The sequence below is a fragment of the Nymphaea colorata genome, chromosome 1, assembly GCF_008831285.2.
Source record: "Nymphaea colorata isolate Beijing-Zhang1983 chromosome 1, ASM883128v2, whole genome shotgun sequence".
Taxonomy (NCBI): domain Eukaryota; kingdom Viridiplantae; phylum Streptophyta; class Magnoliopsida; order Nymphaeales; family Nymphaeaceae; genus Nymphaea; species Nymphaea colorata.
In genome coordinates, this window is record NC_045138.2 from 39,103,180 (window position 1) to 39,125,576 (window position 22,397).

Below are 22,397 nucleotides of genomic sequence, written 5' to 3' on the forward strand. Positions count from 1 at the left end.
TAAGTAATAAAGGCTGTTTTTTATTGATAAATTTTACAAATTTTAGTTCTGCACAAAAGAAATCTATCTTTAAATGGATTTATAACGTTATGATTATAAAGATCATAACGGTTGCTTTTACAAAAGATGAACCCAATAAGTAAGGCTACTTGTGATTGGCCAGTCTAGAAATGATAGTCATCGGCAATGAAGATAATCATTGCTCTATTTCTTATTATATGTACATTAAGTACTAGTAAAGAATATTCATGAACGGAGAGAAAAAAAAAATGAATTATCTCACATAGTAGTTATCCTTATCTTATTGACAAAAATAAGTTTGGAGCCTTCTTTTGGCTGATGTCATCATCTTTCAAAAATCCAACGACCACAAATGTCATATTTTCTAAATTTACAAGTTCAAAAGTTTGTGACAGAATTGACTTATCTTGGAGTTCAAAAGTCTGATAAACATTAGTTTATAATTGAACTCGTGAATCCAGACCTGAGGGACAGAGTGGTTTTAGAGTTGAGCTTTGGAATTGCATTGGAGTTGGAGATGGAGGAAATGGGAACGGATATATGTAAAACTGGTTCAGATCCACTTCATTTGCCACCTTCCCACAGTGTACGGAGACCAAAGCGGCTGGCATAGTGGGGACGTCCTTGGCTGTTGTTTAGGAGAACATGGTTCAATTCTCAAGTCTAATCCTTTTTATGAGGTGAAACTTGGGCAACACCTCTTTGCCAAAACTGAGATATAATCACCTAAACCGTGGTACATATGATCTGCTGTGACTACATCATCCCTTTTGAACAATATACATGAGGGGATGATCGACAGAGGAGGAAAGAACGTGACTTCTCTCGAACTAGAATGTTTACCACAGCCGAGCACTCAGTTACCTGCTGAAGTTTGCATATAAAAAGAAAAATGACTGCATGACTACTTCATTTGGGCAACCATAGACAAAGCCAAAGTTCAGTTTGCATTAGTTACATAAACCAACAAATTTTCTCCAAAGTTTACCAAATTTGTATTGCAAAATGTACCATGCAATGTGTTTTATTTGTTCATGTCGTCCACCATGTTCTAATTCATTATTTCTTACGATGTGGGTAAGCGCCGACCATCTAGCCTGAGGATCTCAAGCAGATTGAGTTAGGATCTTCAGTTGAACATTCTTCACTTCCACCTTACCTGCTCTCCACAGATCCCTCGGAGAAAGCTGTAAATGTACAACCTAAAATGGAGGAGGTGTGACCAAACCAGTTTCAAGGAAGCCGCCAAGAAGGCCCAGATCCAGTCCTTTGAATTCAAACTGCAATGTCCAGTTCTGACTGTTCGTTCATATAATAATAAATGAATGTCCTGTTCTGACTGTCCGTATAACAATGAAGGCGGTAATGAGCAATAGATCGTCCATTTCAAATTAAAACTCAAATGGAAAGGCAGAAGCTATGCCTTAACTGGCTCAAATGTCTACATTTTGTATTTCCGATGCTCCAACTACAAGAATCACTAAAGGTGACTGGTGATGCATGTCGCAACCCTTCTTCCCAGCATGAAAATGTCATTAGCTGATGCAAAGAGTGTAGAAATATTGGGAGAAAGAGACCACCAAAAATGGGTAAAAAGCAAAATTACAAAAACAGAAACTATTGCATTGATAACCATCTTTTCTATGTCGAGAAAGGGCAAAAGAAAAAAACTCAAAAGAGGCAGAAGTGGCTGCCTAACATACACGCAAGCCCACCTTTCCTGGTAGACATGATTCAAAGACTCAACACAAACACACCCCACATTTTGGAGAGGCCCCTTTGCCCTCCAAATCTCTCTCCATCTCCCTCTTTCTCTCTCACACTAAACAAATGAGGAGAAAGAAGGCACACAAAAAAATGAGGGGAGGAGAAAGAGGATGAGCACACTTCAAGTCTCTTCACTCCTTTCTCCCCCAACCCTTCATTTTTATTCTTATCCCCTGAAGTCACTGGATATCTATCTAAACTTCATCCCTCCCACCAAGATACCAGATATTCTGCCTGCACTATGCTTACAGTATACACTGCACATCCTTACATACATAAACAAAGAAAGGCAAAGCCGAACTGAGACCAAAAGGAGAAAAAAAGGTCCTGATGATGGTTGTTGTTGTTCTGAAGGCAGAGACTTTAGGCTAGAGTGTAGCCCGAAACTGAAATTTCGGCAGGATCAGCAGCATGGATATAGACAAACTCAAGGCTCTTTCCAGCCGGCAATGCGGTGATCCATGTAGGAAAATAGTATTCATTTCCATACTTGGATAAGCCCCACAGAGGGCCATACAGCTTCCATATTGCAAGCTTCAGGTCCTTCACTGTCTTGTCTGATTTGTTTGTCACAATTGTGGAGTACCTGTAGTAGGTTCGACCCTTGAAGTTCCAGGAGGCAGTTGCTTGCTGAGATACAGATATTGGAGAGTAGCTCGCATCTGCAATCGACGGATAAAATTCAAGAAAATACGCTTCAGCGTTGAGTATGCTCTACGGATGGGAAAGAAAACAGTGAAAGATGCAGAAGAGACAGAGAGAGCTTACGAGAGGAAGGGGATCTCCTTTGATGTGGCATCGATGTAGGCGGCCTGGAAACTACTGGTGCAGGAGATGGCAGCTTTGGAGTTGATGCTACAGGAGTCGGAAGCATTACTGCAGAAAAACATATAGTCGGGCTCAGATCTTTGCATCAACTTAGATACATAACTAATTGAACAGGCATAGGATGCAGAAACAAGTTTTTAAATTTCAAGCTTTCTGTAGTATCTTTTAATCTTTAATGTTAACCTACGAGAAAGGTTATCTGCTTAATATGACAACCCAGTGGAATCTTAATGGCAGAAGGAATGTCGAAGGCGTTGCTATAACTGGTCCTGTGACCTAGTGACACTCAAATGTAAGCAACGGCTTTTGTCTCTCAAAGGTAAGCACAGGCTTTTGCCTTTGGCACCAAGGAATCAGCCTCTTCCTCACAAGCCAAATTACATGGGCATGGAACTCCAGTGTTATTTTGAATTGAAATTTCAGATGAATTGCAATTCAAAGGATTTAATGTCAGACTGACGCTGGCCATATGATGATACTAGTTGTGGTGCTGGTGGTGGCCATGGATAAAAAAGTTACGATCACTAAGACCGTGCAAACTACGAACCACATTGATAGGAGGATCGAAATCACTTCCAAGTTCTACAAGCAGAAGAGTAATTGCTGGAAAGGTGAAGAAGGAATTAGGGGGTTTTCGAACCAGGACATGCACTAAAAGGCTGCAAAGACAATTTCAGAGGATGTTCAACATTAACTTGACCACACAGTTTACGGGAGAAGATAATGTTACCTGGAAGAAGCTGATTGTATCCACCACTGCCGCCGTGCAAGCGAGATAATACACCAATAAGTGGTGCATTATTGTATGTAGCAGGCTCAGTTTGCTCATAGTTGTCTCTTTCATCAGCAAAATCATCGTAGGCATCTGGGCCACCAACAATGGCACCATCCAGGAGGTTAGGGTCACTTGCCTTCCTGCTGAACCAGGTCGCATAGCCTCCTCTGCAACTGACAAATGTTGGGTTCACCTTAATAGAGACGATGGATGAGCCCCTGTGGTGCACTTGGCGTGGATAGTTATTGCCATATCCCACCATGTAGCTTGTAGCCCTTGGGTTATCACCGAGGATGTAGTCCACCTGAAAGTTGCATGCTTGTGAGAAACAAAGCAAAGGAATGTACCACAAGAAAGACTTCGCTAACAGAAAGTGTTGAAGATCTTATGTGTGTATTCATGGAGATCAAGATGTGCTTGCCTGGGATTTCGCCAACGCAAGAAGCTCGTATGGAGAAACTGATCCGCCAGGACAGTGCAAGTATTTCCCAGCAGATGAGAGGTAGTCAGAATAAACGGTTAGTAGGTAAGCAGCGCTAGTCACAAACTGCAAGTTATTCCACCTTTGACGGAACAGTAAACCGCCTGGAGTCTTCAGAACATTCCTGGTCCCTTTGCCAAGGCACGCACACATGAAGAAGTCAGCCTTCTGCTGATACCTTTCAAAAACAGGAGCATGGTGATCTGCCTTCCCTTGCATTAGAAACTGCATGGCGAGGACAACACAGAACGGGGTCAGCCATGTTCTCAGGGTTTCCATTGACTCAAAGAAGTTCCACAAAACAGACAGTTAATCAAGCTCACCTTGGAAACGAGAACCTGCACACCAGCGTATTTGACATCCCACCCAAACTCAGTCATGCCCCATCCAGTTCCACCAAGGGAGTCTCCATTTTCCCCAAGGTAGTTTAGATAGTAGGGCTCGTTAGTAGCCTGATACAACCATGCAGCTGCCCATAGCAATTCATCCTGGAAAACACAAGAAAAATTTAAGTCCAGTGTGCACCCCCATGCTCCATCTGTTCTTCACCCGAAGAAAATCTACATTGCATGAATGTGGTTCAAAAGCGGCAGTTTATTACATTTGAAGATGTACAATCTTTTCCATGAAAATGAAACATTCAATGTTAACTGGAAGATCTCATATTCGAAAAAGTGTATGTAATCCTGAGTTCCTCGCCTGATTTTTCTTCTATCACTCACAGGCACATAGAAAAGCGAAAGAGGATGAAGAAGGGATTGTGAAAATTTACAGCGTATCCGCTGACTGATTGGTAGTATTTCCGTGCAACCGTGATGCTGCTGTCATATCTACCCCTGTACTTGTCCGCGAAGTCGAAAAGCTGGAAATCAACATCCGGAAGAATTAGTCAGAAGGAAAAAGAAAGCCGAAGAGTCATTCATATTGATTCCCCCTCTTGGATTCACAACCCAGAACACATCCCACGACCAAAATTTTGAAACAAAGTTGGACAAAGTCCACAAATTTGAGCGGGACAATATGATTTTCAGTTCCATGTTGTGGCTTATCGTCACAAATGACAACACCTTATGCCCACATCGAGCAAAAGCACACACAAAATGAAACGACATAATGGTAGAGGGCGACAAACCTGCTTCGCGTGGTTAAGAAGCTCATTGGAGTAGGCAGGGTTTGAACGGCGGAAGACGATGGATGCCGAGGCCATGGCCGCCGCCGTCTCTCCGGCAAGGTCCGACCCCGGGTTGTTGGTGTCGATCCGGTAGGCGTAGCGCGACGTCGTCATGTCCTCGGGCCTCTGCCAGCAGTAGTGGTCTGTGTTTCCATCCCCTACCTGTCGAAGAAATAACCGCTCCCCAAACTCAGTTACGACACCGAAGAAAGCAAAATCCGGAAAAGGGGGAAGAGAGAAGGGAGGCAAGGAAAAAAAGTAAACAGAAGAAGGACCGAACCTCGCCGTAGAGGACGTAGGGCTCGGGGTGGGCCTTGATGAAGTAGTCGGTACCCCACTTGATAGCATCCATGGCGTGCCGGAGCTCCCCATTGTTGGCCATCTGCCTGCCATACTCGAGCACGCTCCATGACATCATGGTAATGGTGAAGGCCATCGGCAGCCCGAACTTGACATTGTCCCCTGCGTCGTAGTACCCTCCGACCAAGTCCACCTGCTCGATACCATTTCGCTTCACCCATCAGCCAAAACCAACACCAAATTTCTCACATCTCAACACTACCACTTCTCTTTTCTAATGTTAACAGCTTGGATTGAGGGAAAGGGAAGAGAAAGGAATGAAAAGAAAGACTTTGCTATGTTTGGATGGTTGATTAATTAACAAGGAGGAAAAGGAAAAGAGACCTGAGTTCAAGTGAAAAAAGAAATGAAAGAAAAAAAAACAGAAAAGGAAAAGATTTTTCAATATTATTCCACTCCCTAAACAATGAAAGAGACTGGAGGAGAAATGAATCAATTTTTCTTTCTTCTCCTTTTTCCTTCCCTTTTTCCTTCCATTCATTCATTTCCCTCTGTTTTCCTCCACACAAAAGTAACGTAAAACTCGATTCAGAGAGGGAGAGAGAAGGCAGCCATTTTTCTAAGCGACGAGTATGAATTACCCACCAGGACCATACTCAACCGTCGAAAAGAAAGAAGAAAAAGGTAGCAGGGAGAGAGTAAATGCCCACAACTGAATCTCGGAGGGCGAAGAATGGACGGGGTGAGAGCGAGCCCGCCGACAAAGACGCATAGAGCGGGGAGCCCATGTGGGCAGGCCAGCCCGTGACGACGAGCCTGAGACATGATCCCCCCGCAGAAGCTATCAGAGCAGAGATACAGAAAAGCCCGTAATAAATGAGCACCCTCCATGTGGGGGGTGCCATTAAAGCGGGTGGTGGTGCTGTGGCCAGTTGCCGCCTCCATAATGACGGGTGGCGTTTGCACTTCTACGACTCATTATTGGTTCATTAACTGAAATTTTCTTACACCGAATCGATGGCAGATTTCATGCCTTGGTGGCGTAGAATTACCAAAGGCACCAAACGCTTCTCTGTTAGAATGTTTCACCGGGCCACAGTTGCCTTTTAATTCTCTCAGAGGCAACCGCATTGCCATTGTTTTATCGAAATTCTAACGGTACAACTTAAATCTTGGACAATGACGCCGACGATTAAGTTATTTTTCAATTTCTCAATACTCTGCACAGATTTGATAAAGACAGTCCGAAGAGGGAGAGGAACTTCCCCACAATTATTCATGAAATCAAGTAGCAATCACATCTTTCACGGTCAAATGGCCAACAGAGCTGCCATTCTTCCCTTTCGACATGCAAGGCACCAAAAATTCTAAAAAGCAAGGAGGTCCCCGGATTTAGCAGTTCCCAAAGATCCGACGCATATATCAGAAATTTCAAGTGAAACAGGTGAATATTTTCAAACTTCAAATTATGAACATTTAATTTGGGGAGCATTCAGGCCGGGAAAAACCACCGTCTATTTTTTTTTCTTTTTGTTCTTCATCCTGCTTTTTGACCACAACCCTGTGGGCCTCCTTCCCTTTGAAAATTTTACCGGCAAAGGGTTGGAAAAGTGAAAGTCAGAAATTGTTTCTACCTAAGGGAAAAAGAAACCGCAATCTCATCATTTCCAAGAGAGAGGCGATTATTTTATATTGTAACCGAACCGCGTAATAATGTGAAACATAAACTAAACAAACGGATCTATCTTCAGAAGTTCGGTAATTTTTTTTCGAAGACGGCAAAAGTAAGAAACGGGAAAGTCATCAAATAGATTGACAGTTAGAGAGCAAATATGATATCGAGGAAGGGATGAAAACAGAGCAAGGAGAGTTTAAAATAAATCTGACGGAAGGAGGGACCGAAAGAATGGGTCAGGTCATGCCGAATCCATGAACACATAAGAGAGAGAGAGAGAGAGGCGCATTCCACCGACATATGGAGACAAGAGAATTGTTCGTACACGTGCCTGGTTTCGGCTCAGCACATGGCATGAGCCTGCAAAGGCCCATATCACCTCGCCCCCTCCCTCTCTCTCTCTCATCCCACGTTCACTCTCTTTTTCTCTCTCTATCTCCATGAAGACACTCTCTCTGTCTCTACCCCATATTAACTCTCTCTCTATCTCTCTCTAGCATCCCCACCTCAGATGCCCTACAGACTGAGCAATGCATTTGGAGCAACCCCGCAGGCAGGCGAAGGTCACATGCAAGGACACCTAGAAATGGCTTTGGCTTTTCTCAACTCCAGAAGTGGGGATGAAATTTGCTGTAAAGTAAAAGGAGTAAAAAAAGGAAAATGAATACCGAGAAGGGACGGCCGTTGATCGAAAGATGGATGGCATACAAGCGGCATCCTGGCATGCACCACACACACACAGACACACGCAGCCTGAGTGCATTCAGAAAAGGCAACGTCCTAGACGGGTGATTTCTAGGAAAAAGGTTACACTGCAGAATCTCCAACTTTCTCTCTCTTGGTAGAAAAGAAATGAACAGGAAAAATCAGTGGTAGGAGATAAAAAGCACCACATTCTAGAGATAAAAGAGAACCAAACTGCATTTCTTTTTTTAAAAAAAAATATATATATAACACTTTTTTCTTCTTTTGGGATCAAAATTTCTCAAGTTTAACAGGAAGAAGAGGTAGGAAAAAGAAAACAGGGAGAGGAAGCAGTTACACGGAGAAAGTATATGGAGAAATGAAAGAAGAAGAGGAAACGATAAAAATGCAGATGCAACAGAGGAGGAAAGAGGTAAGGGATGGAGTTACCCCGTTGGCCTTCCCATCCTGGAGGCCGGAATTGGCACGCCAGGTGACGCGCTGGGTGCTGGGGAGGTAGCCGGATCTCTGGGCCTCGAAGAAGAGGATGCTCTTGCTCAGCGCCTGCCCGTAGTCATGCCCACCATGCACCAGCGGCAAGAGCACCACCAAGAAATGCAAGAAACAGACCGCCATTATTATCCCCCCCCCAAACCTCTTTCCCCTCTCTGCAACTCACTGCGAATCCCCCCAAGAGAAAAACAAAAGAAAGAGAAGAAAAAGAGGAGGAAGAAACCCACTAACGGTTTCTTGTTTTCTTACAGAAAAGTGGCCAGAAACCACTCAAGAAGACCACCAATGTGGATTGCCCTAAAGGAGAGGGGAGAAGAGAGGGAGAGGAAGAGGGAGCAGGGCAGTGGCCGAATGGGAGGAGCTGAGCATCTCTATATATGGAGAAGAGGAAAGAGATCTGAGTAATAAGTTGGGAGGAGAAAAGGCTTTTCTATTTTATTTTTTTTTATTTTATTTTATTTTATTTTATTTTATTTTATTTTATCATATTGATGAGGGGATTGTAGGGGGTGGAAGGGAGGAGGAGAGAACAGAGTCATGTGGGTGGTGTTGCTTTTTATCGGCTGCGTTTACACTGAGGAGTCTCTCACTATATACAGCGAAGATAAAAAGCCGGCCGCCGGTCCGGTGAGCCCCTTTAATTAATTCCCACCCGGCCGTTTAACAGAACCAATTTACTCCCACTCACCTGCGACAAGGAAAATTTAATAACCCCCTCTCCCCCTCAGTAACTTTCTCTCTCTTTCCCCTCTTCTCTCTCTCTCTCTCTCCCCTCTTTTCGATTTCCTAAAATAACTGCTTCCTTTTTTATGTTTTTGGGTTTTCCTTCGTTTCTTACGATTTCTCTCGCGCTCTTTCTCTCTCTAAATATTTCCCGCTCATTTCATCTTTCCCCTTTTGTTAACTACCTGGCTGCTTTTTTAACACTTTCTGCATTGACCACAAGCGCCCCCCCAACTCTCTCTCTCTCTCTCTCTCTCTCTCCCCATATGGCAGATTCTGGTCTCTCGCCCTAGCAGGTAAAAAATATTTTTCATTTGTCTTATGCATGGTTAGAAGGACCCGAGAAGATGCTTTTGTGGCTTTTGCTTATGCCCTTGCTTCTGCAAGTTATTATTTTTTCTGCACTTGAGACTGTTTTGTTTCTCTTTCTTATTACATTAGCTAAAGAAAAATGTTCAACGCGAAGTAAACGGTAAATATTGATCTCACCAAGTTAGGCAAGATGCTCAAGTTTAACTGCGGATTGAAGGTGCCAATTTTGATCTGAACTTGTCTTGATATGGTGTAGACTCCAAAATTAGGCAAATGTCATGTTCTCTTTATATAGATGTGGCATCTGGGTAGCAGTAAAACCATGTTGGGGACCTTGTTTTAACTTGGAAACGCGTTTTTTGAACCAGTTTTGATGTCAAAAACAAGTATCTGCAGTGATTTTGGCAGTGCCCCAGTGGAGTATTAGAATTAATAGGAACTGTATTCCCATGAAGATGAAGCAGCTAGGCCTGTATGGAAGAGGGGTGTTTGATTCCTACATCTAGGAATCTCAATTCCCATGAAAGGAAATCCCAGTTATAAAGGCTGGAGACTCAAATTCTAAGCCCAGGATGCCCCATTCCATGCAAAGTATCTGTTCTTATCAATGATTTTCACCTTAGCTTTTCTACCAAAGAAACCGATTCCACACTTTCTCCCGGATTTCACGGCTTCTAGATGCATTCTGTAAGATTTCTACTCATTTTGGATCGAGATATACAGAGCAGCATTGCTTGTTTCTCAAATTTGCTGCAACTCAGTTGGGACTGACCATGTGTTCTGTCCCTCTTTATGTCCAGGGAGCAGGAAGTAGGAATCTGAGATCATTAGCCAGTTTGAGGCTGGATTTTTCACTGAATTATTGTTCATGACAACTAGTCATGGGCATGAGGGTCCATACTTAATAAATAAGCATGTGTAGGCTGCATCACTCCTCCTGTACTAACATTTTAGCTGTCACTGGAGAAGTTTAACTGTGTAAGCAGGAAACTCATTTACTTTAATTAATTCTCTTTATGATCACGAGGAAAACCACCAAAATTTTTTAGACTACGATCGACGCGAACTTTTCGAACTAGAAAGTAGATGTCTACCATGCTCTGTTCTAGTTGTCCTTCGTTCCGAAACTCTCGAGGCCGCGGATCTCGCCGAGGGTTACAAACAGAGAAAATTTTTCTACACAAGTCGTATCTTAGATCCAAGGTTGATCTGAAATCCACACTTGACAGAACCCGCTGCTTTAACAAAATTTGGTATTACGAAATTCAGATCCATGTTAAGTAGCAAAAACTTTAGATCTAATGTCTGACAACAAGGGTCGATACGGGGTAAACAAACACAACCCTAATGACTACAAATTATGAAAGGATTGGCTGCATGTGAAAGGAATAAGTGAAATAGTTTCTGCATAGCGACACCAAACAAAAAGTTCAGGCGACAGAATGGTAATAGTCACTTGATCCAGGGTCTCCTTCACATGATTGTTCTGATACTATATATGTATTATTGCTTCATATAAGCAGTGTGGCTAAGTTTAACTTGTCATTAGTTTGTTATGCTGGGTCTCTAACATAGATGGGCTTTCCAGTTACCTCATCGGGAAGGTCACGGAAGTTCATGAAGGTTCATAAATTCAAATATTTTCTAGAATTGAAAGTGGACGTCCCTTTCCTACAGGTCCAAGTCCACTTCCTTCAATTAAGGAGACATTATCATCTTCTCATTAATACGACCCCCTTTATTAGTCCATCAATTTTTTACAAGGTGGATTTTTTCTGTTTACCTCCTCAAACGAGCATTTGATGGAAAACTTTTACCATAAACACGCGTCTTGTTTCTATTCATTTATCAAAATTCACCTCTCTGCTCGATCTTCTTTAAACGCAAACCCTAGAGGCCAATTTTTTCAAACTCCCTTCAATGCACACTATCATCATCATTTAGTGCTGAACGATAATGTCGAAAAAAGAAAAAAAAAAAGTTTGTCATTTATTAGAAAAATTGAAGGATTAAAAAGAAAGTTAGAAAGAGAAAAGTAAAGAAAGAGAGTGAAGGGCGCGGCGGAGGGGAGCATCTTCCACCAATGCCTCCGCTATTGGTGCCGAAACCCTAGCTCCAATTTGAGCGTTGATTCCTCAAATTAGGGCATGGATTTCCACACCGCGCCCTCTTCTTTTCACCTAATTTCTTCTTCCCACCTTCCTTCCAACTTTTTTCTTTTTATTAAAAAAATTTCTCTCTTTCTCCCATATTCTTTTTTATATAAGTCTGGCTTAGTGGTCAGCGGTGTCCCGTTTCACACGCTGCCCATGTTCTCACCAAGCCCAAGGCTTTGACCGTCTTCTTCTTCTGTTATAGACCCGAGAAAGTCTTGAAGATCCGATCTCCCGGCCTTTTTTTAGATCCGGATCAAACCTAGGTATTGAACTCTTGACCTCCTTCAACTTAATAGTCGGCATCTAATCTCGATCGAATTATGCGCGAAAGTGATAGACAACAAGAATTATTGACCATAATTGAGACCAAATGGTCCCAACTTGGGGGCGAATCCATGAATTTTAAACACTCACTTTTTTTTTCTTTAAAAAAAAAAAGCCAAAGTTAATGCAAGGGGAGAAGAGAAAGCATCGCTCCCAACCGTACCAAGTTAATTCTTCCCTTTGAATTGAAGCATACAGCTCAAAGACAAGGCCGCTTGGCTGGCTTGCTGGGACCCTTTTGGATCTCAGAACAGATTTGCATCTGCGACTCTTTCTTACCAACATAAATGGATTATGAACTGCGCTAGTCTACTAATCCGGAGTTCAACAACATATTTGGTCTTCAGAAATGCGAGTTTAGAACCATTTTAAATGTTGGGTTTTCAGATCTTTCACTGCGTTGAGATCAGATCTTATGACAAACTGAAGATAATTAACCGGATTAGCATCTTATCTTATGGGTTATACAACTCATTCCAAGTACATTTAGATAGTAAGATCCAGCTAACGAGCCCGTGTGCTGTGATAAGGTATCAGAGCATAACAATATATATATATATATATATATATATTCAAAGATCTCTGTGAACTCACAGCAGGGTGCTGTTCTCCAGCTTGACTGGCAGAGGGGGAAGAAGTTTTTATTTATTCAGAGATTAGAGCTGTCAAGGCGTGGTGGAATCCATGTCGGTGTCCCCCATCTGATTCCGATCACCGTTTCCCAATAATGGAAGAAGCAGAGGACAGACCAATGTGTTGGAAATTATGGATCCGGACCCGGTCGACCCATGCCCTATACAGTGCCAGGTCCCTGATGTGAAGTTGGATGTCTTCTTTTTGGATCTGGATCCGGTTTCCACTGATCTCGCTGTAAAATGGGTCGGATCCGTTTATCTGGATCGGGTCGGGTCGCTTTCCAGTTTGCCGGTCCGGTCTTTGATTCCTAATCTCCTTTGCTTTCCAACCGCAATCAACGGCTGGCTTCGAGAGCGAGAAAGGGCACCGGCTGGAGCCGGTGGGCACCGGCGTTGACCGTTTGCGACGGCTCCACCGACGCAAGCTTCCGCTGCCGGCCACCGGGATTTGCCGGTGCGGGTCGAGTGGGACAAAGTCTGGGCCCCGCGTTATAACCGCTGCGAGAGTTTGAGGTATTAAAAAAATGGAGAAAAAGACAATTTCCGGTTTTTAGTGGAACGAAAATGCGTAATATTTTATTTTGCCGGATATTAAAAAACGATTTTCTTTTTCTCTTTTTGTCTGGTAGCTTTATGGCTACAGTGAAGGGAGACCCCCCAAAATCTGTGCCGGATCGGCCAGCTTTAATAATGAGACGGCCCCACTTTCTCTGGTTTTCCCCCTTTTCTGAGAAAGCCATTCAAATGTTTTCAAATCCAAGATATGAAATCATTTTCCTTTTCCAATTTTGATCATCTTTTTCCCCAACCTGGTTTCTTGGGTGTGTGTTTGATTTTTTTTTTTTAATATAGATTCATGGATATGATGTGGTGTATAAACATTTGTTTTTGTTTGATGTGCGGATTGTTATTCAACGAGTCAAGCCAGTTCGAGCTCTAACTTGAATTTGCTGGAATTGAAAACTTGTGGAATTCAAGTTAGAATTGTATGTTTGAAATGTTAAACGCATTGAATTTGAATTGCAAGAACTCCGGCTTCACTACGCAACGAATATTGAGATATAATGAGAGAATAGTTAAAAGGGTAATAACAAAAAGAGTTAAAAAAAAAAATGAGACAGACTTAACAAAAACGAATTAAGCAAGTGGAGCTCGAGCTCAATGTGGCAAAAGATCAGTTTATCGAATTAAAGATTGAAAATCCGACCTAAAATCCACACTTCAAGTCCTCATTTTTTACTTTCTTTCTTGTTTTAAGAAAGGGTCTGATCTTGCATGGGAACGAAGAGGATCTGGGATCTTAAATCCCGAAGGTACTTATATAAGTGTAGATCAAGGTAATTAAACGCTCCTTTTCTTATGAACGGTATTTTAACTAAAACAATACTTACCATGCTTAGTATTCACTCCTTTCAGTGAAAGAAAAATGTGTAATCTATGAGTTCAGTGAAAGTTGAGCTATTGACTTCGCCCAATGGAGTGTCAAAAAAATAATGAACTTGACCTTGGTCACACAAAAAAAAAGTCTAAGTGAACCTTCTAGCCCGCATGGTTCGAGGCAACCGTGTGCCTTGAACTCTTGACCTTCTTCGATTGAAAAAACCGAACAAATGTATAGAAATATTCTTTCTTTTTTTTTTTTTTTTGCGGATTGATGTCTCTTTGTGGAAATAAAAAGGATGCTTTGGAGGGGAAACGTTTCATGGGAATGTGTTCGCACTCGCAACCGATTCTCGCCATGTGCTAAACAAACACCTCAAAGGACAGGTGAGAAAGTGCAACCATGCTGGTACAAGTGGGGCTCCAATGTTTCCCACACTCACTGTTGTGCATGTGAAAACTATTCACGCCTCCTTTCATGTGAAAAGTTTTCCATGAAAAAGTCGTGTTCCTACCGGATTTCGGAAACTCGCACCCTCTTTTCGACCAAAAAGCGCGATTTCGACCTTTTGACTTATTTTCTTTGCCGAAATGGGCGCGCGAAAGGGAAAAAGAGAAAGATAGAATCCCATATTAGTGGGCCGATCACCACTTGCTCCTGGCCTTGAATGTACCAAACAGCACTATTTCCTCAGCTTTAGAACAACGGCACATTGCCCCCAACATGGCTTCAACTGCAGCGCCCTAAAAGAAAGATTCCCCAAATTTCATGTGGTCAAGTTCTCTTGGCCTTTCCATGTCTCTTTAGAAAGCACAGTTTGGTTCTTTTCTCACATCTTTAAGCCAAGGGATTCCCCACAATTTTCCTTGAAAGAAGTGAAAAAGAATGTGTATTCTAGATTGAGTCTTGCAGAAGTGAGGAATATGCCCCCAACCCCAAATTTCATAAAGTATGATTTGGCCTTATTGCATTCTCTGATGTGATGCCATGTCCTTTGCTTTTCTAGCATGTCCCCAGCCAACTACAGGCAGGAATGTATTTGCATGGTACCCCTCTTGCACTCAGGAAGAACAAAACAAGTTAACCAAACCCTAGGAAAGATGAGTGAATTGACATGAGTTCTTCTTAGATGTGTCACTTTTTTGGCACAAGCGCGCATTTGCAAATCCGAATATATCCTCATGTTCTTACGTGCTTTTTGCATTCTAAGAACTATATTTACTCGCGGGTACTCGTAGTTTGCCTCAAGCGGCGTAGCATACCTTGTCAGGCTGATGGATGTGGAGATCATACATCATCAATTCATCGATTCTCTTATCCACTATGCTCCTAGGGTGAACGCACCACCAAGTTGACGGTGCGCTGATTTCTCACGAAACCCTAATGCGGCCCTAGACCCTGGAGCCCGGAGTTTTTAGTACTTTTGGCTCCACTACCTTTAAGTGCTTATAATTTAGATCCACGGATGTATATCTGCATGTACATATATAAATTCACTGAATAGTTAGCTCCAATTATGCTACTTAAAGAAATATTTGTTCAAATAATTGGGTGGTTATATATATAGTTGGAGGTCGCAGCAGGAAATGACAAACAAAAGTTCACAAGGACAATGAATCCAGAGGATATCTTCATCCAAGATTTTTTAGGGTGTGGAGATGTCAGCTAAGGTGGCCCAATGTCTCCCCTGTTAACTAAAGCGACAGAGCGAGTCCCAAAAACAATGGCCTTTAAGAATCGCACTGACTGAGACCAACTACTGGCCCGACCCAACCTTACTCGCCCCCTCTGGGCCATGCCCATTAGTTGCTTTTTAACACCGCGCCTAGATATGATGTACACATATATACATGTGACCTTTCACCGATTACATCGGCTTGCACCGATTGGCATGCGGGGTTTTTTTTTTTTCTTAATTTGGAATAAGTTCAAGGGGAAATCTCATAATTTGATGGTCTTTTAATTATATAGCTTTTCATATAGCGCCATTTATTCGGTTCTGTTTGATAGCTTCGGATCTTAAATCCAAAGCTACATAAAAGGATGTGTTTTGGGGAGATCTCTCAGCTTCAACAAAAGAAGATCTCATTAACATGAATTTCAAATTCATGTCACATGTAAAAAAACCATGAATTTAATGCCAAAATAGGATGAGGGGTTCCCCGCCTTAAATCTATGGATCTCCCGTGAACCTGAGATCCACGGTGAAACAAACACGACCTTTGGGTATAAGCTTTGCCTCGTCTTAGAGAGCATGGATGCTTCTAGGGCACATACATTAAGCACATTATTTATGTTTTAGAGAGAGAAAGAGAGAGAGAGCCGATAAAATTATGGAAGGCCCTTTCGATGCCGGAATAAGATTATGGAAGGTGTGACATGGTGTCCCATTCACCAATGGTCCCAAATAAGATTATGGAAGGCCCTTTCGATGCCGGAATTGGGATAGAATTGCGTTTTCAAACACGAGCTACTGGTACGCATCTGTAATTGAAATACATTTATCGAGTCAAATGATCCTCAAGGTACATTTTTGGATTTTGAAGATGGTCCATTCCATGGGTATGAAACGAGAAAATGTTAGGAGCAGCCAGAACATGAACGCCGTGCTTGTGATCAGCCAGAATCCCACCAGACAATTTGTTCCTTTCTCCTCCTCTGGCTGGAGCCCTTGCATTTATGCTGCTCGCAGCAGATCGAGAACGGCTTGCTACCCCCCAACCCATCACTTTTTTAATGCTGAGCCCGAGCCCGAGCCCGAGCCCGGTGAAGAAGTCGGCCCCCCACCGCCGCAGTTCAAAACAAAACTTGGACTTGAACTCTCTTGGGAGCAATGGTAGGTGAGAAAAAGGTGTATCCCACCGTCCTAGTGAGAGCCGAAGCCTGCCCCAAGGGCCGCATCGGTGCCATTAGAACCAGTGATTGGTTTATGATTTTTTTCAGTCCACTCACCGGACATTTACTCTGTAGGTCAAAGATCAAAATTGAACCGTCTAGTCCCAAAATATAATCCAAACTAGGCCATCTATATACTTTTTTCATTTGTAATACGGAAAAAACTGCTGCTAGAGACTTTGTCGCTCACCTAGCGGCACTGAGCTAGTAAGCCCCACCTACACGTCTATGCCTGCTTACTTGGTTTGCCGGAAAATTGACGCTCATAGCCTCTTACCAGCCGTTGGCCCAACTGTAAGTTCTAGTGACCATGCATGTTCTTAAGTTGCCTATAAAAAGTGTGCTTTCTGCTAAATTCAAGGTGTTCACCCTTGTGTACTTGTGCCTTTACTCAATGACAGAGCCAGGAATTTTTGGCAGAGGGGCATTCGAGTCACCAGCCCAGCTCTATTGTAGGCACTTCATATAATTTTTAAATCATCGTAATGTAAATTTCAATTTTTCTAATGGAACATTTGATGGATCGGCCCACACCAGCCCTCATGTATCTCCGCCATTAGCACATGGCCAGATTTTCGGCCCGGTTGGCATTGTTGATACATATGTTACTTAAGGCAGCCGGACCCGATCAAGCATTCAACAAATCAAATCTTAAATCCCAACTACATATTAATCAATTGGAATTCTGGTTGGCCCATATTATTACATCTGGTTGCCGTAGCAAATTCACATGTGGGTTGGTAGGAGCAGTTACTCACATCAGCCCCCCCGAATATAGGTTTATTCAACTAACTATTTTATATATATATATATATATATATATATATATATATATATATATATATATATATATATATATATATATATATATATGCATTGGCACCCTTTAGCAACTGAGCCAAAAATTTCTAGCTCGGCCACTTGTAACCAGTTTTTGATATCCACCCCCAATTTTTTGGATCGTGCTTGATCAAGGATCTAACACGAATCCAACTTATTAAACTCTTATCCCCAGGACTGCAGATGAGTCCTAATCAGGTTTAAGGGTCTTGTCATATTTTAGTTGCATCAGATCCAATTTCGACTCGTTTTCAGGGGCGAAGGGAGAGGGGGCGCCACCTAGGCCATGGCTCTACCTCAACTAGTTGAAAAAATAAAAAATAAAAAAAGTTGTGTAATATATTTTTAGATTCGTGGTTCAGTTTGGTCCTACTCGGAAATATTGTTGGACTGTTTGGCTTATCCCTGAAAAAAAATTCTGGTTTTTCGCCCATGCTCTTCCTGAAACATATTTAGTTGTCTCGAGATCCAAAATCATTCGCGAATACGATTGGACCACACTGTTCCATCCATGTTGTCTATTCTTGCTGCTCTTTCACTCCTTGGTACATAATTATGCAGGAAAGCTTTTGAAGTTTCTGTTCATGAAAGCCAAAGCCCATGTGGTTGAGATGATTAAACATTTTGCCAGGCTTGCTTAGCAAGCATTCGGGAGATATCATGGTGCCTGTCTGTGGATCATTACTTAATTGTAGAGAATGAGTTATTTGCGTCAATAATTCATTGATTATTTTATTGTCAATGTTGCGAACATTTTATTAAACTCGAACAAACCACACTCGGGTCGAGAGACTTTATAACTCGCAAGATCCGCCCCACAAGGCTTGTACCCAAAAAGTTTTCAATATCAAGTGGACAAGTCGAATTCGATTAGACATTAATTTGAATATGAATCTGTAGTCCAAGATAAATCTCAAATGTGACCAAGCTGAATAGGAATCCGATGTCTATGTTTTAGTCTTGGATCCACTAAAAACTCTTTTAAGAACATGTTATTCTATATTTTTGTTCATCGTAATGGGTCCAATTCATGTTTTTTATGCCAATAAAGTCCGAATCCAAATCCGATCTAAATGCACTTTCAGAACCAATCTAATGATCCGTTCTCAAAACTAATGGAGCAGATCTAATGAACATCTGGTCCCTTGTTAATAATCTACAAAAAAAAAAAAATTAAATTTTAGTGTGAGCCGTCTTGCCGCCCGGTTGCACTATGCCCTTGTTAAAAAATGACAGCTTCTGGGTGTCAGGTCGAGAATTTTTACGAAAACGGACCCGAAAGTTTTCGAATAGACGAGCATCGGAACATGGTTTTCAATATTGCCAAATGCATGTCTGAATTTGTCATGAACATCTGTAAATGTCCATGTTTTTTTGGTAAAATAGGCCATTAAATAAGTAGCATATTTACTGTTTGCCCCTCAACTAACACATACCTAACTCTTTTCAATAATTTAGGCTTTCTAGTAACAATTTAAAAAAATCGCTGAAGTTCTATAGTAACATGAAAATCATGTCTAATTACCTCAGCTTATTAAAAGGATGCAATGACCAATATAACTGTAGTAAAAGAAAGTGCTTAAAATTAGGCATAGCTAGATTAAATTTGTAGAAATATTTCGATCATATCTAGATTAAATTTGCAGAAATATTTTGAACAATAGGCTTAGAATATTTTTTGACTTTTTTTTTCATGGAAAACGAAGAAAGAAGGATTAATTTTTTCAAGCGGTCACCAACCAACTACCTCCCCATTCATCTATCACCTTTTGGGTTTGATATTTGATTTTCATGAAGGCCACAAAGCAAGGATCTGCAAGAGCCACATCATGCATAGATCAACCTGAATCGGTTAATTTGGATCAAATCAATGGCAAAAAATGGTTGTGATCGACAATCGGAGAAGTTTCTAATAATTGTTTGATAGCTTTTGATAATTCACAACAGATTCAACTGAGCGTATGATTCGGTTGATTCACCTGTGAACAAAAACAAAAGTGATAACTATCAGATGCCCCACATCGATCCAAAACCAAAACTAAGTTTCCGATTAAAATAGATTCGGCAAATAAAACTGAAATATAATAATTAACACACAAAAAAATAAAAAATAAAAAATAAAACCCTTGCCTTTGGCTCGTTCGAACCAGAGAAGAGACGTGAAAGAACAAAAGAATGTGAAGGCAGAGCCGACAATCGAATCGTAGCATCTGCGACGCGTGGGTCAACAATGGCCCACCGTATGACTCTGCCAATGGGAATTTGCCAAGTGGCAATTGGTGACGCGAAGAACGTGAATGGTGGGCCATCCCTTGCTTTGACACCTACCGACTTCTTTTTGCCTTCGTTGTGGGTCCCACGTCTCTCTCTCCAAGTTCTAATTTTCTTAATTAAAAAATTTATAATGTAAGAGCAAAATATATATATGTGAAGTTTGTTTCATAAAGTTTTTACCTTACCGGTGTGTTTATATAAAGTAATGATTAGGCACATCGGCTTGCCTATGAGTTCATTTAATACGAACTAAACGATAAGATATCGTTTCAAGCGGCAGAACAACTTATCAACGTGAGCAGCGTAAAATTTTGGGACGTCATCGGGCTGCTGCCCACTATGCAGCATTTTCAGGGCTTCAAAATGTGTAGTAGTAAATTTCATCTCCAAATAATAGTTATGATCTTCATGAACTGCGTGTAAGTTTATATAATATATATTTTTGTGAAATGCGCCAAACTTTTTTTATACGATATATGTATATAACGAAACGTGGATTTAATTTTTTCTCTCTTTAGGCACTATCAATGTTAAGGTAGATAACAAAGGTTGTAAAATGCAAATGAAGAAAAGGGTTATAAGAGCTAATAAAATGAAGTGTTAAAGAGTTCATATATATATATATGAGAGAGAGAGAGAGAGAGAGAGAGAGAGAGAGAGAGAGAGAAAAGTCATATGTCGGCAGGCGGTAAATCTTTGTGCGATGAGTAGGCGTCGTGGGAGGCCCATGCTTTCTTGGTTGGATCGCTAACTTGGCTGATAGCAAAAGAAAAAATGGAGGAAGGACATATCTCCTTTCTTTTTCAACTTCCTGCTGTTCGGATTTCAGTTGTCTCCCTCCAAATCCTTCTGCATTGCATTTCAAGAAAGTTCTAAATAAGAAAATAGAAGAGAAGAGGACTCTTTTGAACCCTGAGCGGACGCGGGTCCCCTACTAGGAGACCTAATATCCGATCCAATTATTAATTCAAATCGGATCATTTATCCTATTCAGCTTCAAATCCGATTTCAGAGGGCCCGGTTAAAATTTAATTGGATAAAAATTGAATCCAACCTAAAATCCAAACCGCTTGCATCTCCTTAAGCTTAACCCAAAGGTTAAGAAAGAATGTCGGGCGGGGGGCATTGAAGGGCGTGGGTCCCACACCACCACCTCTTGTGAACGATACCACGTGGCCGCGTCTCGCCAGGAATGGGCCCACCTATTCGCTTCTCTTCCCATGTGATGCGGGCCCCATACCCTTATTGTTGTGTGTGTCACTGTTTTGCATGCCGCCGACACCATAGATCTACCGTCCTTTCATCTTCTTCCATTTCGCCGCAATCGTTATTATCGTTTCATATATGTATATATATCAATAAAGAGAGAAAGAAGAAGAAAAAAAAAGAAAAAGAGAAAAGAAAGGAGAGGGAAAAGAAATTGAATGGTGCCATTTTAATGAGGGCTGTTAGATTTAATAATAAATGGTTAAGATAAAAAAATGATCATACTTTTATCATTTAGTATTAATTTATTTTGGCTGTTTCTTTCAAATCAAAAGTGTAGTTAAATAGCTAGATAATTTTGAATATATATATATAATAATCAGTTAATTATTTGATGTTGTCTACGGCTAAATAATTAAGATTCATCGCCAAAACACAAGAAATGATTGCTTTAGCCATTTCTATGTGATAAACTGTCCAAAAGCTTAAGACTTTTAATAAATGAAATTTAATTGTTTAGCTATTGAAATGTGATTGTTTTTGCTTCCCTTAAAACTTAAACTTTTTGTTGGTCATCAGATTTTCCACGTCTCATCGCTTTAGCGTCCCTGACATCATACTATGTTGCAAAACAATAAGAATGTAATTTCGTAGCATGATTTGACGGCAATTGGTTTTGAAGGAGGACTTTTTTTTAAGTACGCCGGTTTTTAAGGGTAAGATTAGTTGCTAGGATAAGTTGGAAAAGACAAAAAGTCTCTGTCATACAGGAGATATACAAACCCCTTTTAAAAGAATCTTGATTGGTTTCCGTTTTTTCAGGTTTAACGCTTCTAATATGCAACTTTTCGGGATTTCCTGTCAGAACCTAAACAAGTCGGAAAGAAAATCCAAAACTTTTGCTTCTCTTACGATGCGAGTCGCCTCTGGAGTGACAATTTTGATTCTAGTCCCCAAAATAGTGTTGAATGCCAATTACATTTAATTCTACGTTCCACACATTCATAAAAACTGAAACTAGATTCGAATATTTTAGTGGTAAATTGGATCCTCCAGCTGTAATTAGATGTAATCCATGCTCTAATCCCATATCAAGCGGGTTCATATCATAGTCACAAATATTTTTTTCTGCATTTTAAATGGTGAGGTTTTTCGCAATTACAATATGACAAGTTTGAAAAAATAAAAAAAAAACACACAGTAAAATTATAAAAGCTTAAAAATAGAGAAAAATAAAATAAATGAGAAGCTGATAATAATAACATCAAAAAATAAGTAACTAGATAAGCAACAAATTAAAATTAGAAATTGAAAGGAGCATACTGAAAAAACACTTGAAAGGAAAAACAATGTGAAAAAAGCAATAAACTTGTTTTTTTTTCAAATAATGGTATTTTTTGACTTTTTTTTCTTTTTACATTTAAATAATGTATGTT

The 22,397-nt window shown here is 41.0% G+C and overlaps 1 protein-coding gene across 1 annotated transcript; it reads right to left on the reverse strand.

The window, feature by feature from the left end:
- Positions 1–1,623: 1,623 nt before the first annotated feature.
- LOC116255087 (endoglucanase 6-like) lies at positions 1,624–8,575 on the reverse strand. The gene is made up of 9 exons (XM_031630840.2): positions 8,153–8,575; positions 5,324–5,536; positions 5,005–5,205; positions 4,645–4,734; positions 4,196–4,360; positions 3,813–4,097; positions 3,347–3,695; positions 2,557–2,664; positions 1,624–2,450 (listed from the first exon to the last, which is right to left on the reverse strand). The coding sequence occupies exons 1-9, from the start codon at positions 8,336–8,338 to the stop codon at positions 2,152–2,154; spliced, it is 1,896 nt and encodes a 631-aa protein (XP_031486700.1). The 5' UTR covers positions 8,339–8,575; the 3' UTR covers positions 1,624–2,151.
- Positions 8,576–22,397: the final 13,822 nt, after the last annotated feature.

Excerpts from the sequence above, each read along its gene's own strand:
- LOC116255087 (XM_031630840.2), bottom strand. The coding sequence starts at position 8,338 with ATGGCGGTCTGTTTCTTGCATTTCTTGGTGGTGCTCTTGCCGCTGGTG. Across the intron at positions 5,537-8,152 it reads AGGATGGGAAGGCCAACGGG|GTGGACTTGGTCGGAGGGTA; the intron begins GTAACTCCATCC and ends GGTATCGAGCAG. Across the intron at positions 4,098-4,195 it reads TGCAGGTTCTCGTTTCCAAG|TTTCTAATGCAAGGGAAGGC; the intron begins GTGAGCTTGATT and ends CTCGCCATGCAG.